Source organism: Symphodus melops (genome assembly GCF_947650265.1).
Source record: "Symphodus melops genome assembly, chromosome: 5".
Classification (NCBI taxonomy): domain Eukaryota; kingdom Metazoa; phylum Chordata; class Actinopteri; order Labriformes; family Labridae; genus Symphodus; species Symphodus melops.
Genome location: NC_136695.1, coordinates 16,855,192 through 16,873,106, shown reverse-complemented (window position 1 = coordinate 16,873,106; position 17,915 = coordinate 16,855,192). Strand labels below are relative to the sequence as shown.

The window sequence follows — 17,915 nt, the reverse complement described above, 5'->3', positions numbered from 1 at the left end:
TGTGGGTGTGTTAAACAGCACTTATCACTTTGCTGATTAAAATTGAAACATTAAACATGTTATTATGTAATGATAGAGAAATTGAGATAAAGATTGTACTACCAAACAAAAAGGTAGTATCTGAAATATGCCCACATGCTAATACACCAAAATAATAAATAAAAGGTGAAAATATGGTTTATACATTTTACAGGGGACATTACTTCTAATTTTGTACTTGTATCAAATTTACTTGGCGAAATTTCTGAATGCAAAACTTTGAGAAAAGGCCTCAAACTTTAAATTGATCGTCTCTGTAGTCTCCATCACTGCAGATATTTGTGTTACTGCCTCTTTAAGAGGGCAGAGGCTTCCGCAGAAAGTGACGTTGTGCGTGCGTGTTCGTGAGTTCAGTTTCTTAAGCAAGAGACCGGGAACAGGCAGCGCACGTCCAGACCAAGGCAAACAGAACCGTCTTCATTATTACAGGTTCGTAAACTATGGGCCTCTTGAAAGATCGAATAGACAATACTTTCAATGAAAGCAACACGTTTGTCCTGTGCGCACTTTTAACTCGACAAATAAAGTTTAGATTCATTTAACACCGCATCGCATGCTAACACTGCTAGCTCGTCAACCTTAGCACCTGCTAGCAAACACCGCTGGACCTGAGCTCGTGCCTGGATACTAAGTAAAGCCAGGTTACAGGTGGTTTAAAAACGTCGATATTGTTAGGTATTTTCTTCTTAAGTTAATCCTAACTGTACCACTTTTAAGTGTTTTAATAACTCCAGTCATGTGTAGTCGTTAGCTACAACACATGGGTCTGGCCAGCGTTAGATCACGTTGCCTATTTTAAACCTCGGTATGTATCTCGTCCATGTAAAGTCATAAAGAACTGACAGCCCTCTCTGGACAAGTACTTTACAAGGGTGTATCATGTAGTTAAAGGAAATGGCTGACATGTGGGTAGTTTTGAGTCTTCGTGTTGGGAGTGGATGAAGAACAGCTGTCCGTACAGTCAAAGGAGCCATTCATATGACTGACAGCTGATGAACCCCAGCAGTCCTAAAAGTGTCTGTGATTAAAGAAGTGTTGTTCTTGGTAACTGTTAACCTGTTAGTTCAGTCTGTGAGGACATACGTTGATATCCTTTGCATGTCGTTTTGAGTGATTACGCCGTAAGGAGTTTTTTCATTTAATCTCATCTTGTTTGTGTGTCTTTTGTTTTGTTTTGACTAGATTTTTTTAAGTGTTTCTGACATGCCTGGTAAAAAGACCACCACCAAGAGGAAGTCTGCCGCTATAGTCGAAGATGATAAAGGACCCAAGAAAGTGAAAGGTAAGCCTTCTCTTTATAAATATAGTAATCAGCTAAACTCATGTTTCTGGTCAGTTAAAGCTGTATTGTTAGTAATTTGGGAGATATCTTAATTTTTTTTAAAGCTTTCTAGTCTTGCTTACATAATAAACAAGACTACATTAGAAAAACCCCAACAGATATATTTGAAGGAAACAAATAATTCTAAATCTAATAACCTACACCAAGTGTGTGGCTGGTAAACATGTTGCACCCAACCACCAACGTTTCAACCAGTTGCCTCCTGTCTGTGTTTTTTTTTCATACCACAAGTATGAAAAAAAACAAGATCAGGTTTGATCTTGTTAGAACAACAGCGGCATAGATCAAGCTAAACGACTGTTTATTTAATTATTTGTGTGTGTTTTACAGTTTCCCACAAGAGTCATGGGAAAGAGGCTGGACAGGTTCTCGTCCTGGGCCAGGGGGACATTGGACAGTTGGGTCTAGGCGAGGACGTCATCGAGAGGAAGAAGCCAGCTCTTGTGCCTCTACCGGAGACAATTGTGCAAGTGTTTGCCGGAGGCATGCACACTGTGTGTGTCAGTGAAACAGGCAACGTAAGCCAGAATCTTCTTTTTATAATTACAACTTGCACAGATAATATTATTTGCTCAAACTATAACTAAGGGTGTGATATTTGACAAATACAGTCATGTAATTATTTTTTTTCCTTTTGTAGGTTTACACGTTTGGCTGCAATGACGAGGGCGCTCTGGGGAGGGACACGTCCGAGGCGTCGTCTGAGATGGTTCCAGGAAAGGTGACTCTGCAGGAGAAGGTGGTCCAGGTGACTGCAGGAGACAGCCACACAGCTGCACTCACAGAAGATGGAAGTGTGTACATCTGGGGATCCTTCAGGGTAAGTGACTGAATCTCAGGACTGCTCCTTTTTGTTTGTGCGAGAGCTCTTCCAAGCATTTATTCAGCGGTTTAACTAACTAAACTTTATCAGATTACTGAGTTTGAATGAGCAATTTCATTTTTAATTTGATTGTATGTTCTTTGAGAGACATGGTACTCAAACCCTGAAACACACATGAACAGGCCATGCATTAACGGAGAGAGGCCGGAGTGAGGTGGCTGACCTCAGGGGGCGCTACTGAGCTTGTGGGGATTGGTTGTCTTGGTCAAGGACACCACTCAAGAACACAAATGTCTATAGTGTTCTACTAATCATATTATATGATCATATTAACTCTTTTTTTCTGAGTGTCTGCACATGGAAACAAACGATAAGACACTCGCCTTGTAACATTGAAGCACACAAGCTAATCTTTATCCACCAGCTTCTCACGGATCAAGCTTGTAGGTTAAAATGTCGACCATCATATCCATTCATCTTTTACTCGAGGCTGTGCATCTTCACTGGTCTCATGATTCAACTACAAAACCTGTCAAGTTTCCGTCTATCACAAAGCATCATCACTTGTCTTAGTTACTGCACGACTACTTTTTTCAAAATAAAGGTACAAAGTCACAAAGATACAAACTTTATGTAAAAACATAAGCGCCTTTATCCTTTAAACCAAAATAAGTCAACAATCTAGATAAATGTTTTTTGAAATAGATATGTCACTGTGTTCACTTGAAGACTGATTTAAAGATCATTTGAAGTCACCGTGCTCCCTTCTCACTGAATCTGTGAGGATTTAGGTTTAGTTTGACCCCTGCGTTTATCTTTCAGCTGTGTTGAGTTACAGCTGAAGACGCTCTGGAACCTGGGATGAAAGTTTCACATTACAAACACGACAAGGACGTTAACTTTTCCTGGGAAGAACTGTTACGATGTGTTTTCACATTACATGAACATTAAAGCCTTAATAGAGCTACATTTAGCCTTTATTTTCCATTAACGCTGTCAAGAGTTATCATCTTGACTTACAGCAGCAAGACGTGAGTTTACACAAACCTTCAGCAGGTAGACCGGCTGTAATCGAGATGCAGTGAATCAAGCCAAATCAGCACCTAGCCCATCGTTGTAAACGCTGTCACAAGGACGTGGCATAGACCTGTGGTTCATGAAGCAGCTGGCTCTGTCCATAAAGTCAGAGTGGAATCACTCTATTAGCCTACGTTACATTTGTTTACCCACCACTGTTGCCTCTAGGTAAGCCCCTAACATCCACATTTAGCAAGTGGCACATCCACATCAATCCTGGTCAGCATCGATTATGTTCTATCACTGCATCGACGCAGAATCGCCCACATCGCTAACTCGCCATGCGTCGTACAAATGAGTCAATTGATAACATATTCTCAATTCCTGTCTGTTTTCTGGTTGTATTCTTATGTATTGTAGGAGGCTTGCATGATATGACGAAGGTGTGAACTCTCATTCTGCGGCGTTGCGCTGGCAGTGTGACTTGATGAATTCAGCTCAGCTAAAAACAGTAGAAGCTTGTTCACTTGTAGACTAAGTTTTTTTTGGTTGACCACCTCTTCGATGTCAGTCCAGTTCAACTAAAACGACGCTCCGCAGCTTTAACAAAGAGTTTTGCCTGGGTGAGACGCTCAGCTGTTCACTGCATACGAAGCAGTAGGGCTGGGAATTAGAGTTCTGGAAATCATGAATCGATTTTAAAAACTTTGAAAAGAAAAATGTTTTTTTTTAAACCACCTTTACAAAGCAGCTTGCTTGCCTGCTGCACATCCTCTCTGCAGTTTATTTTCTTGATCCTGCACGAATGGCGTCTCTCCTCGGAGCGTCCTGATCACCTCTGCAGGAGAGATGATCTTCCCGTCGCCTGAGCTTTGACTCCTTTCTCATGCTCACCTTGCTCTTCTCTGTTATCTCTTTGTCCTGTGGCTACATGATCTTAATATGTCAGTCAGTGAGGATAAACATGACTTCACTTCGTATAAGAGAGTAAAGACAATCAAACATACATTAAGGGTCCTTTTTAATAACTTTAATTGTTTTCACATCTCGGTTGTTATCGCTCCTGCTGGGTTACTCCTCGGATATCAGTATTGATACTCAATGGCACCCAGCAATTACATGTCTATTACCACTGGCTTCCTTCTGCCGTCCCACTCGTGTTTGTTCAAATCATGTTCAGATGGTCCCTGATGCGTTGCCTGTATCTCTGTCTCCATCCCGTCTGCCTCGGGGCTTTCCTCAAAGCAGCTGTACTCCATCGTCGTCTTGTGTGTGTGTTGTGTATCCTGCCTCTTTATTGGCCGCTTTTTTTTTTATCTCTTTGCATTTACTTTACTTACCGAGTTAAACCGTTTAAAGGCTGTTCCCATTTTTCCCTCAGGATAGCAGCGGCGTTATCGGCCTTCTAGAGCCGATGAAAACATCTGCCGTTCCAATCAAAGTCCCCATGACCGAGGTTGTCGTGAAAATATCGTCAGGTGAGAAACGTTCCCCTGTAGTTGTCATGCCGTCGTAGCGGCGTCGCATGTTAACTTACCCACTGTTTGACTTTCTGGTTTTGAACTGTTGAATTTTTTAACAGGTAACGACCACCTGATATTGGTCACCCAGGATGGAAACCTTTACTCATTTGGCAATGCAGAGCAGGGGCAGCTGGGAAGAGTGCCTTGGCATTTCTCAGACAGAGGAGGCAGAAGAGGCCTCAGTAAGTACCACAATGCTGTCAGAGGCCAAATGATCAACTCTTGTTTTAATTGTAAGTATATCATGTGTGTGTTATTTCAGACCAGTTGCTTCAGCCTCAGATCATTTACTTCAAAAAGAGAGTCAGCTTCGTCGATGCCTTCTGCGGGTCATACCACACTTTTGTTGTGTCAAGCGAAGGCCATGTTTATGGATTTGGACTGACCAACTACCATCAGCTGGGTCAGTATGGTCTCAGTGTTCACTCCTACAATTTCTTAGAATAGTAACCATGGTCTTATCAGGAGTCGTAAGGTAACTGCATCGGACGTCATATCAGGATGGTGTCCTCACACTCCTGTCTTTGAATTCTCCTCTTCAGGCAACATAAGCACCAAGCCGTGTTTTTTCCCCGTCAAACTGACCTGCTTCAAAAACTCCACCACCAGCTGGGTGGGCTTCTATGGAGGACTGCATCACTCCATCTGCCTCGATTCTGAAGGTACGCTCCCAACTATCCAGGGCAGGTCCAAACCAGTCAAAGCGTTCTGTGTGAGCTGAGCAGTAGGGATGGAACGATTCACTCAACCCACGATACCATTCTCTCACGATTTTATTTTGAAAAGAATCTGGAGGCGGTTGGAAATTAAATTTAAACGCAGCATTGTGTTGGTTGTGCTGTTCGTGAAGTCTCTTTGTAATATTTGCACACAGTTTGTGTGTTTCATTTTTTTGTCTTGGGAAGCCAAAATGCTTCCATGCCATTCATGTTTTTTTAGAGAACCGATTCCAACCTCGACACCTTTGAATCGATTTTTAACTACCTCACAATCAATCTTTACATGCCTACTAATCAGACTTCAGCTGCTTACATATTATCAGTTCAAAGTGTGATGTTTACACACCTCTTTCCTCGTTTCCAATGATGACTGCAGGGAGGCTTGATAATAATAATAATTCCATCCCTGTTTTCTTTATGTAAACGAGGATGTTTCAGGTGTGTTCTGTGAACAAGACACACCTCACTGCGTGTGAAACATCCCGCCTCTGAGCCAGCAGTAGAGTTGGAAACGGACCAAAGTTTCAGACAATTTATTACACGTGGCTGTATTTGTGTAAACAACCGAGCCTGCGTTTATGTATGTAAAGCTTAAGCTGTTTGTTTCCACTTTGCACCTGTGTTATCTCACACACACACACGCAATGAAGCTGTTTCTGTTCCTGAGTGAAAATAAGTGTGGAGGTTGTATTTGTGTTGTTTTGAAATCTCTGTTAAGAGCTATTGACCGTGTTTGACACGTTTTATTTTAACCGAGGCAAAAAAAAAAAAAAATTCAAAACTAAATTGAAAGAATTCAGTTGTTAAAAAACGGCTTTGCGAAACACCTCTTGGAAATCTTTACTTAGATAATGAGTTTCAAAAGCTGCAAGGCCATTTAAGAAGTTTAATGTAAAAAACAACAAACTGATTCCCTCTTCTGTCCTTCTCTCAGGAAAGGTTTACAGCCTGGGCAGAGCAGAGTACGGTCGTCTGGGTCTGGGCCCAGAGGCTCAAGAGGCGACTAAGCCGACTCCTGTGATGGGCATTGAGCCGGCCTGTGGCGTGTCATGCGGGGCATCTGTGAGCTACGCTGTCACCAGAGAAGGTGAGAAAGAAAGACGATGCAGCTTCATAAGAGTGATGTATCGCTTACTGATAAGAGTGTACTGCCACCATTTGCCATTCCATGATGTGTGTCAGCTTCATTTGTTGAACGTTTGCAATCAGCCGAGAGGGAACAAAGGATGTTAAATCTTCCTCCTGTTGGTTGTGCTTTTCCAGGGTCTGTGTACGCCTGGGGCATGGGCACCAACATGCAGCTCGGCACCGGAGAGGAGGACGACGAATGGAGCCCTGTGAAGATGACGGGCAAGCAGCTTGAGAACCGTGTAGTACTGATGGCCTCCAGTGGGGGGCAGCACACAGTCCTTTTGGTCAAAGACAAGCAGGAGAGCTGATGTTCCTCCAGCAGTGTTGTGGGCTCTATAGATCTGTTTCAAGGTGGCCTTTTTCATGGGACCTTTACCTGGGGAGGAGCTTAATGTCTATGTGGCCATGTGAGCCGGGGAAAGGGAGAGCTTCATCTGGGAGGTTCAGGCCCTTTAAGAAACTCTTTTCTTCCTTTTGTGGGAAAAAGGTTTGGTAGATCATGAAAAACAAGTATTTTTTTAATCTAGTGTTTAATGTTCTTTGTTTTTTTTGTTTTGTTTTTTCATCAAAAGTCATGAATGTGATGAAACATATGATGTTGGTGAGTGCGGTAGTTTGCATGTGAGAAAAAGAAAGGAGTGCAAGCCTTTTAATGACTTCTCTGAACAAATGTCCCTTTTAACGTTTTTTTTTTTTTTTTTTTCTTTCATCTCTTTAAAGCAGCTTTTGCATTGATCCTGGTTCAGACAGGACATTTCTATTCAATGAATTTGATGTGTGAGGCTACTGCTCATTTCACCAAGGGCACATGGAGAAATGTTTCTGTAACAGTGTATTCAGTAACAAGTCAAACTGAATCCTGCATTTTGTTCCTTTGCCTTTCTGAAAATAAAGATAATGGAGTAGTTTTTCTTAAAGCCTTTTCTTATTTAATTTAATTTCAAATTTGTATTTTAAACATTCTGATGCTGTATCTTGTCTTATGATATTAAAAGTTTATTAGAATGGCCCATTTTTTAGTTTGAACCATCACTAACTTTTTCCCGGGTCACAGAGGGGCTGGAGCTGATCCCAGCTTTCATTGGGCAGGAGGCAGGTTACACCCTGGATTGTTCTGCAGTAAATCACAGGGCTGACACAGTGTCAGCTGACGAGTGAAAAGAAAAAGCCACAATATTCCAATATTCCTCAATATTAATAATGTGACTATGAATGGCAGTGGGCCTTCCCTGCTTTCTACCATACTCATCAAACGCTTACTTACGGTCAATTTAAGAGTCACCAAAGGCCGAGGACTGTACAGGGACAACATGCAAACTCCACACAGGCCTGTCTGTCCCATGCAGGGTCTTCCTAATAAACTACAAAAAATACAGAAGAACAACTTGCTCAGTTAATAAACTTGTGGTCAGAGACAATATGTTTTTTGTTTTTTTCTAAATAGCATAAAATAATGTTAAAACATTGGCATGTGGCAGTACTTAAGCCCGTGGGGACTTGGCGACCCAATACCGACCAAAATATGGAAGTTGGTCTGGTAGCTGGAGAGGTGCCAGACCGCTTCTCGAGCACTGCTGAAGTGCAAGGCACCGATCCTCCACCAGCTCAGGGGACGCCTCCTGTCGGCTGCCACCACACTGTGACGGCTCTCCAGTAATCTATTGATGTTCTGCTTGTGCATGTGTGTGATTCAGACGTGTGTGTGAGAAGCACGTCTCTAAAATAACGGTGCGAATCAGAATGTCCCCCTCTGGGATTAATAAAGTAAAAAAGATTAAATTAAAATTAAAACATATTATAGCCTGTTGGTTGTTTCTCAGATCAAGTGTTTGGTATTCTGTAGGACAAAAAAAGTAATCAATCTATTGATCATGTCATTTAACAAATATATTTGTATGTACAATTCTAAAAAGCAGACTTCATCAATTTTCAAAGAAACAAGTGTTTGTGTTTGATAACTTAAATTAAATATCTTCCATGCAATTCAGCAATGAGTCCAGTGGTCACTGATTTGCCAAATTTTCTTAAACTGAGATATATTAAAGTTAATGCTAGTATATACTGTATGTTTTATTTTGCCTGCTCCTGTACTTCTCTCACGTATTGTTCAATGCAGGTTAGGAATAAATAACAAACTGTTGTTTCTGTTTAATTACCAGATTCCAGTGGGCCTTTTGTAAAACTAAGCTAATATATAGCAGTGGCTAATGACAATTCTGCAGGTGCCATTTAATGTTGTCCAACTTTATTGAGTGTATAAATAAAGTTTATTTTCTTGAATTTGGAGCCTTGCACCTTTGCTGCTTCATTCTAATATGCATGCAGACAACACATTCCATCCACGCAGAGTCATACATGTGAATCAGAAACCCTTAAGAATGCAAATCATGCTACAAGTACATACATCAAAGAAACACGCTTTTGTGTTTTATCTGAGTTGAAATGCACGGCCTCATCTTGCTTTCATCAGACCAGAAAAGACGACTTATAATGAAGTGAAAAAAAACCTTTGAAGTATCCTTCACAATCTGTTAATCGGTTAGAGTGAAGCTCATCCCTCGTTTATTTTTGGACTGTTTGTCCTGGGTGACGTGGAACTTATGTTTGAAATACATTTAAAAAATCCCTGCTTTTTTTTTTTTTTTTTACAAATGACTGTTGAGTCTTTAAGGCAAACTGACAACTGTTATCAACCTTTGTTGATAACTTCTCTTCTGCCTTGTTTGGATTGCTGTTTTTTTTTCCAACCTTATAAAACCTCTTAATTGTTGAACTTTTAAAACATTCAAATATGACCTCTGCTCTGTAAAATCAAACAATTTTCAACAGAGACATCCATGCTGAGATTTAGCAACGACATCCTGTGATTAATTCCTTTCACTTTTTAAATGGGGAACTGGATTTTTAATCATGCAGCTGGGCTCTAATCTTCCACTCATTAAACTAATCACAGAGGAGGTCGAGCTGCCTCAGACACCTGCATTACCGCACATTCACTGTGATAACAAAGGGAACCAAATCGATCACAGAGCTGTACGTACAGATTTTATACTGTAATTCATGTGTGTGACTATAAGTGCTTTACACTGCACACCTGAAACAGGCTTCCCACATGCAGAATCTCGAAACAGCTGCATCATGACATGAAAATAATATTCTCACAATGGAGAAATCATTTATTTCTGTCTTGATTGGGAAGTGACATCCCCTGAGTAACCCTGCTGCTTGCTAAATGAACTTCTTCTTTTATATCACATTGTATTGAATGCTTTTCCTCAAGGACATCTTAATCAATAAAACCAAGGTTTTTGATGATTTGAATGAGTCTCTGTGCTCAGGGTTGATTTCATCCATCAGCGTGGAACCTGTTGAATGCAGCAGGAAGCTGTCCTCTTGGTTTAATTAATAGCCTGTTTTTTTCTCGCTCACACAGACGAATTGCTCATTATCAATAAAAGGTCTCTTAACATGTGTTTGTGTGGGGTTTTAAATGCAGGATGAAAAAGATGGATTAAGTAAATGTAGCCTCACCCACATTTAAATACAACTAACGTTCACTTGCAATTTTCTTTCATTGCTGCCCTTTTTAAGTCATCTTGTACGACTCTTTTTTGACATCCTGCAGTGTTTGTTAAAGCTTAAATTGCCAACTACAAGTCAATGTAGCACATGAAGGCTAAGCTATTACATTGCTGGAGGAAATACTGACCTTTACCTTGAGAATATATTCAAACATTCTAAGAATTATTTGAAGACATCTTCAGAGAAAGGATTTTTTATTATATATACCCATTCATGTTAGCTAGAGTCTGGACACATCTAACATTGCAGCTGTTGCCATGGTAGATGTTTCTTCAGCTGTAATAGAAACACTGTGGAAAACATGCATCTCTGTGAGTGTGTGCAGGGGAAATCAAATAGGGTATTATTTTAAAACTGAAACTTCTCTTGCCGTGAAGCTACTGGTACTCCATCGCCTGTGGATCATCTTGTAATTAATCTTCAGATTGTCTTTGTTGGGCTGGACTCTATTCCAGAGGTCTGAGGGACCCCCAGGAGCCCCTCAGTGGAGGACCAACAGCTGTACACTGGCTCAAAAGAAGTGCCCATCTGTTGATGTGATCCATGTTTACAAGCTTTGTTTTCTAGACCAGATGACGAGAAACTTTGACCTGCATTAATCAGGGACCATGGAATTTCATAACTATTGTGGCTTTTTCTTGATGTGTTACATTTATTTCGTGTGTTTTACTAACAATGTCTTCAACTTCTATGGACTGCATGCAAATTGTAAGTGGAGAAGCAGGGTTCAGAAAATTACTGAGATTTAAATTTTTTAAAGTATGGGTGATTCCTTTACTTGAAGAGAAGAGGTGGCGTTGCCAACCATCAGCCTAACTTTATAATCAAGTACAACAGGTATCAAGTATAACAGGAACACACCAAAGCATTTAAAACTATTTTAAAGCTCCTGATAGGAGGTTTTAGCTGGTCAGGAAGCAGACTGAAATCAATCAACTGATGGTTCTTGGGTGACCAGCAAATCTCAGAGCCCATCAATGATCATCATCTATCCTCGCCTGATTGACGAGATATGTCTCTATCTTCTGTCCTTTTCAGACTCCGTGTTGGAAAGACCGTCAACTGTCACTGCAGTGCCCTCTAGAGTTGAAGTCTAAAACTGTGCTATAAAAGCAGGGAGGCATGTCCACAGCAATAGGTGCGTCATGAGAGCTGGATGGATTTTGGTTCTGTGCGTCACTGAACAAATTGTCAATGTCAATCAAAAAATTCGGATATCTTCTGCCTTTAAAGGATTTGTTGAGTTGTCTGTGCAATTATGTTTTAGTTGTTTGGCTGTTAAAGTAATCTTGAACTTGGCTAAAATGCACATGGCATGCTAATGCTAATTTAGCTAATACATTCTGTGCACTAGAGAGTTAATAGTCTTTTAGGCTACTACTAGTGAATATTAGTAATTAATAGTGTGATCTCAAGGTCATGTTTGTTTAAGATATTGTCTATTTTGCTAGTTTCCTCGGACCACACAAACACACACTTAAGCCCGCTGGTACAATACTGTGCTGTTTTGTTGACAAGGCAACATTAAAGACAATTATACCACACAACAGCATGTAGTGTTTTCTTACCGACACCCCAAGGAGATTATCATGACTGGTTAACCAACCCCTGTGCAGTCCTACGTGAATGCCTATTCAATACTCTGTTTCCGCAAAAACACTGTTACCTAGCTCAGTTGCCTCTCTCTCTGTATCTCTGTACATTCATGTTGACTCTAGAATGGTGTAATATTCTGGTCCCAGTCTGTGAATTAAGGTTTGGTTTCTGCGTTGAAGCAGCACGGCACATTGGGAACTCCACATACACAGAGTCAAACATGTCAACAAACAGTCAACGCTGTGCTCCCATGCTGATTCGATCTCTTTGAAGAAGGCTCATCGCAAGACATGGAAAGCCAGTGGATGCCCACTCTGACCAGGGAACTAATTTAAAAGGTGGAGACAAGGAACTCAGGGAGGCATTCTCTAATGTGTCCAGAGCTCCGGCAGCAACTGGCGAAGCAACAGATTTGTTTTTGCTTTAATCCACCTGCAGCACCACAGATGGGAGGGATGTGGGAACGAGAGATTCATGCACAAACTGTGCTCCCACGCTGGCACCGCTGATTCGATCTCCCCCCTGTAACATCTCTGTTTCTACCTCTAAAGATGGCACAGAGGGGATCACTTAGTGGTAGCACCTCTGCAACGTTCAGATTAAAGGTGAAACTTCAGATGGACGTCATTATCGCTTCTTAAAAACGCAGCCAGAATAGGGCTCATGAAATCACCTCACATTAATTAATGAACTTTATTCAAAGAAGTCAAATGAAACATTTAGAGCAACACTTCACCTCTGAAGTAATTTTCCTTCAGTCCCATATGACTCAGCTGGCAGATGGCACCCAGTCTGAATCAGTCTGTGTTCTTCAGCCAGGAGTGAAATGCCGCCTATAGAACAGTTTAGTAAACAGCTTGAGAGATTTTTGCATTTGTGTCATTTTGAAAACACCTCAGGCAGCCAGTAATGTCTGATAGTCTGTGATACTGCAAAGGCAGAAACATAAATAAATCAATCATCAAAAACCTGTTTAATCATACATTTTATGACTACACCTTTTTTGGTTCTGTTTGTTTCCTTTGGGCAACAGTAGCTCAGTCTGTAAGGACGTGGGTTGGGAAACAGAGGGTGGCCAGCTCAAGTCCCGGAGCGGACCAAAGCTGGAAATTTGTCTGATAGCTGGAGAGGTGCCAGATCCCTTCTTGAGCCCCCTCACTCTGATATCTCTCCATTAATGCATATCCATAAGATCCTGTTTGAGCATATGTGTATTCCAGCCTATGTATGTGTATCATGTCCCAATAACAGATGGTTAAAAAATAGAATTTCCCCTTCCGGGATCAAAACAGTATATCTTCGTCTTCTTTAATTTCATGTAGTATGGTTGTGAGTAAGCTCTGACAGATTGTACAGTGTCAGTGAGGATGCTGTGTTGCCTCACATACAGAATGTAGGTGTCTATTGGGGAGATGCCTGAAAATCTTTCACTGAAAGGTTTTCAAGGCTCCTCTATTGTGGTATAATGGAACTCGAGTCGAACTTTTATCAAAGTCTCTGAGCAAGGGAAATTAGTTTTTCAATCCTTTTTTCAGTTTCGCAGTAGGGTGTCTTCACACTGAAAAAGCTTGAAAATTGTAGCTCTGAAGCTCTGAGCTTTTGATGCTACTAAGGGAACAAATGGTTTCCCCACTGATTCTATCTGTTCTAGTTTCCATTTGTGAATTTGTTTGATTGCATGAAGAATCATACAGTAGATTAAGTCCAGAAGATGAAAGAACTTAACTATCTGTATGTTCCATTATTGGTGGTCTGCGGTCTCTGTGTAGCTTTAGGAGTTTGATAAACGATTACAAAGAAATGCTTTTCTGTACGAACATTGAAGCTACAGATAGATTTAATCAAGAGCTGGTTTAAGGGGAAGAGATCACAGATTGTCAGACATGACAGTACTTCTTCAGACCAGACTGTCCCAGTGAATAAAGCCCTTTGATTTTTTAAAGGGGTACATTTCATCAAACTTGGATCAGGCTCATGCTCTTTCACTAAATGATTAATTTTGTTGCTTTTTTACTTGTCTTTTACACACTGAATATATAGGCCGTGTCATTTATATTTCATAAGACTTTCACGCTATGAGCTCAGCTCTGGAGAACAGAGAAGATCCCCTAAGCAACACGTCTTTCACAGATGTCACCGTCTGTCTGGTCTGTCTAAAAGGGAAATGACAAATGAGGGCTGATTTCTTCTCATCACTGAATGTTTCTCTGAAACATCTGCAGGCTCTGAGCAGTCAATGAGTTCAGCCATTAAATGTGTCGAAATTATCAAGCGAGCACATCATAACTGAAAGGACCTTGAAGCAAAGAGTAACCAAAAAATTGTCACTTGACAGACATGTCTCCCTTCGAATCATCAGCACACCTTACTTACATTCATTTGTGATAATGTCTTGAAAACACATCATTTGCGCTGCAATAGGACCTGCGCAGTTAAATTCAATCCTATTCAACTGTTATCTGAATTATGTTCAGGCACACAGTTCAAAATCTGAGGAAGTGGTCGACATGTTTTTTTGGTTTTTTTGGTTTTAAGTCCCCTGAATGAAGAATAGATCTGGTGATCCCTTTCATTTATTTTATTTTCTGCTATTTATTTGAAGAGACAAAAACAACTCCCAGATCCTGATATAATTTATTCAGCCTTTTAAAAGAGCTTCATGTTGCCAGGAAACCATTATATACATGTCTTCGTAACCATTAAGATTGGTAGCCTATTGAAATTCTTTATTTACTTGATGACTCATACATGAGTACCATCTGACATCAACTCAAAATATTTTCATGGCATTCACAATTTGATTGTAATTCTTCTTTTAAAGTATATATCAGTGCATGTGGGAGTCACAGACAGACTAACACATTGCTGTTTGAAGTCTTAGTCTTAGGAGTTAAAAGTGTGGGACAAAGAACAAACTATGCACACACTGAACACCCTGGATTACTTGAGATAAAAAAAACAAAAACAAAAAACTGAGGAAGTGCAGTTTGCCTTCTCCAAGATGAATGTGAGGAAATCCATCTGCTTGATGGGTTGGAAGGTAAAACACTTAAAAATGCTGTAAGCATTTAGGGTCAGTGTTCACAAAATGTCAAATAGATTCCTTACAATTTGCATACTGAGCAAAGAGAACTACATTTCTTAACAAAGTGTATTAACTATTGGAAGCACCATCATCCTATGTGTATACTGTTTGACAATGTTTTATCTGCTTTCAACACTGTTCAAGCAGAACGATTAGCAGTGAATTTGTGTAGTCTGAGAGTCAACCACCACTTATTAGATGGATACATAACTTCCTTTCTGAAAGGAAACAGATTGTTAACGTTCATCATGGGAAAAACTCTTCAGTAATGAGCACTCATTACTCATTATGTTGACAACACAATGCAGAAATTATTTTACAAGAGTTTTATTGAAAGTGTGTTGACCTTTTGTATTCAGTGTTGGGGAAGAGCACTGTCCTCACAAAATCAAAACAAACTGGACGAGGTTGTTAAACTGCAGGCATTTAGCCAGCAAGATCACAGCTGACCCTCTGCACCCCCTTTGGTCGGAATATGAACTCTTGACTTCAGGGCGCAGGTACAGAACGACCAGGATGTGGACTAAAAGAGGCATTACATCGTTTGTACCCTGCAGCATCCAGCTGCTTAACAAGCTCTGATTATACAGAATGACTTGGCACTCTATATAACTTACTGCTGAAATACCTCTTTTAGTCATGTGATGCTTTAGTGTGTTTTATGTGCTTTCATTCTTTTGTGCTGTCTTGTAAATGTTTGTTTCTATAGTGTTTTATCGGTACAAGACAAATTCCCTTAAGGGCAATAAAGGATTTCAATCACTCAAGATTCATGTCCCTTCCTTATTCTTCAGCGAATTCTCTTGGCTAACTTGCAGACAGCAACCCAAACATTATCCCTGACTGATTTCATATAATGTTTTGTATTTTTTTTCCCCAAATCCCCTCTGCAAGTATCTGTTATTGATTGTACCATCAGATTCCAATTCTGACTAAGGTCAAGGTTACACAATTTTTCAAATAAAATCACTTAAATGATTTCACTTGAGTTTTCTATTTGACAGTTGTATTAAAATTTGACAAAAGCAGCTATAAGTTCTTCATATACTCTATCTGCTAAAAATCTGAAAACACACAAAGACTGAGCATATTTTGCTCCAAAAACAGAGGACTTTATGCAGAAAAAACTGAAACACAATGCTGAATAAGGCATGACGGTACAGCTAAAGGCCCTGTCAACAACACTGCACAGATCATTTAAAAATGCACATCTTACAGTGATATTGTTAAAAGAACAAGAAATAAAACAGGAACAACATTTATATATATATATATGTTTAAAGATATATAAAACGTCACTTACGTAGCACTTAGTGTAAGTACATTTTATGTAACATAACACTTGATATTACTAATTGTTTACAAGTGAATATTAATGTAACAGTAGCACAATGAGACAAAATAAATCACATTATAACCTCATAAGCTGTTACACATTAAAATGATCTACACACTCGATGCTGCTTTCAGCGAAAACGCAATCAAAACAGGCATCATTTAAATGTTCCCTAAAATTGGGGATAAATAGTCTTTACATGGAATTATGATTCCTGGAAAAGTCAACTAATCATACCTTGAGATCTGTACACTAGCTGTAATATGTTTAGCTGTGTACATATTGTTGCTTGTTGATGCTCGGTGCTGCCTCCCTGCCAGTTTGAGGTCACACAGCTGTGAGTTAAAGTAGAGACACTTTCACCTTCAGCTCCTCATTCCTCCTGAGAGGAAACAAGGAGTCTGCTGAGCACTGTCGCTCGTGGTCATAAAGCGCTGTTAGCACCACTCATCTCTGCTCACTCATTGAGGACACTGGGTTTTTTTCACACGCATTTTTTAGGCATCAGATCGACCAAAGAGGAGAAAAAGAGTCACTGCAAAATGTAACTGTTGTCTGATAGAATTTTGTCTGTTAATTTTTTTCCTCTGAATGTTAATTAACTTAATTAACATTTTTTTAAATTCAAGAACAAGCTAGATGGAAACATCATTTAATTAAAATATTACAGTGCGTAAGAGGCTTTAGTAAACATACCTGATTTCTTTCCTGGTGATTGACAATTCAAGTCAACTCCATACAATCACCAATATGGATTCTTTTAAAAGACATTCATTATCAGGAGGATTCATTGGTTTTCATCTGTTGAAGAAGATCATCTGTTTGATTGAGGTCAGGCGTGGTCCTATGTTTTAAGTTAAGGAACACTGTCCTGATCATTTCCATTTCATGTACACACAGTCTTTGATTGTGTAACTAATATAGACCTGCAAAACCTCTCAAATATAACACTAAGGCTTTGATGAGTTTAACTAGAAGGGCTGTGGTCTAACTGTAATACTGCACTATATTGACAAATCAACAGGGGATTAAAAGTCAGTCATAACTGCTATGTTTACCTTTTTCATATGACAAGACCCTTTTTTGCAATTTGTGTATACTGACAGTTTAATTGAATTGTAAAGAAATAAGAGTGTCATTTTTTCTGCAGTAATTGTCTGTTCTCCTCCTGTAAACAGAGTTTTTTTAAGTAACACATTTGTAGTAAATCAATGGCACCGTCTACACTCAAAAACCAAGGAACAGATTTTTGATTTTGGTAAGAATGGGGCTTGAAACTGGAAAAATATGGACGTATGTACATTCATCTTTAGCGACTTTAGCGACTTTTCTCATGTAACTTTTATGGCAGAGCAGTTTGGTAAGTACTGCACTTCTTTCAATACTGCTGTTTGTTTGTTTTATTTTGTATTGATTGGTACCGTATGGAGACAGCTTAATGTGAAGCATTCAAGTCCAAGACACAGTTTCACATGGGGACGTTAACTGAAACTTTTCAAATCATATTTTATTGATTGCTAGTACTGAAGAGTACAGTGCAGAATCTTACTGTATTTTAGCACAATGCATCCATTCGTATGCACCATGTCTTATCTTAGTGTCGTATTGTATTTCTTTGTATTTTTTTGTATATTATCTTATCTTGTCTTATCGTATCGTATCACATCGTAATGTTTTGTTTTGTTTGGTATCCAGTCAATTGGCGTGTGGTGATAATTCTAT

The 17,915-nt window shown here is 39.7% G+C and overlaps 1 protein-coding gene across 1 annotated transcript; it reads left to right on the top strand.

The window, feature by feature from the left end:
- Positions 1-370: 370 nt before the first annotated feature.
- rcc1 (regulator of chromosome condensation 1) lies at positions 371-7,604 on the top strand. Its single transcript, XM_079343159.1, has 10 exons — positions 371-468; positions 1,222-1,321; positions 1,712-1,899; positions 2,022-2,201; positions 4,603-4,699; positions 4,804-4,926; positions 5,007-5,147; positions 5,287-5,406; positions 6,398-6,550; positions 6,727-7,604. The coding sequence occupies exons 2-10, from the start codon at positions 1,243-1,245 to the stop codon at positions 6,900-6,902; spliced, it is 1,257 nt and encodes a 418-aa protein (XP_079199285.1). The 5' UTR covers positions 371-468; positions 1,222-1,242; the 3' UTR covers positions 6,903-7,604.
- Positions 7,605-17,915: the final 10,311 nt, after the last annotated feature.

What these genes read in the sequence shown, in the direction of transcription:
- rcc1 (XM_079343159.1), top strand. Translation starts at nt 1,243, where the DNA reads ATGCCTGGTAAAAAGACCACCACCAAGAGGAAGTCTGCCGCTATAGTC. An exon ending in AGGACCCAAGAAAGTGAAAG is followed by an intron (nt 1,322 to 1,711) that starts GTAAGCCTTCTC and finishes TGTGTTTTACAG; the next exon opens with TTTCCCACAAGAGTCATGGG. An exon ending in CATCTGCCTCGATTCTGAAG is followed by an intron (nt 5,407 to 6,397) that starts GTACGCTCCCAA and finishes TCCTTCTCTCAG; the next exon opens with GAAAGGTTTACAGCCTGGGC.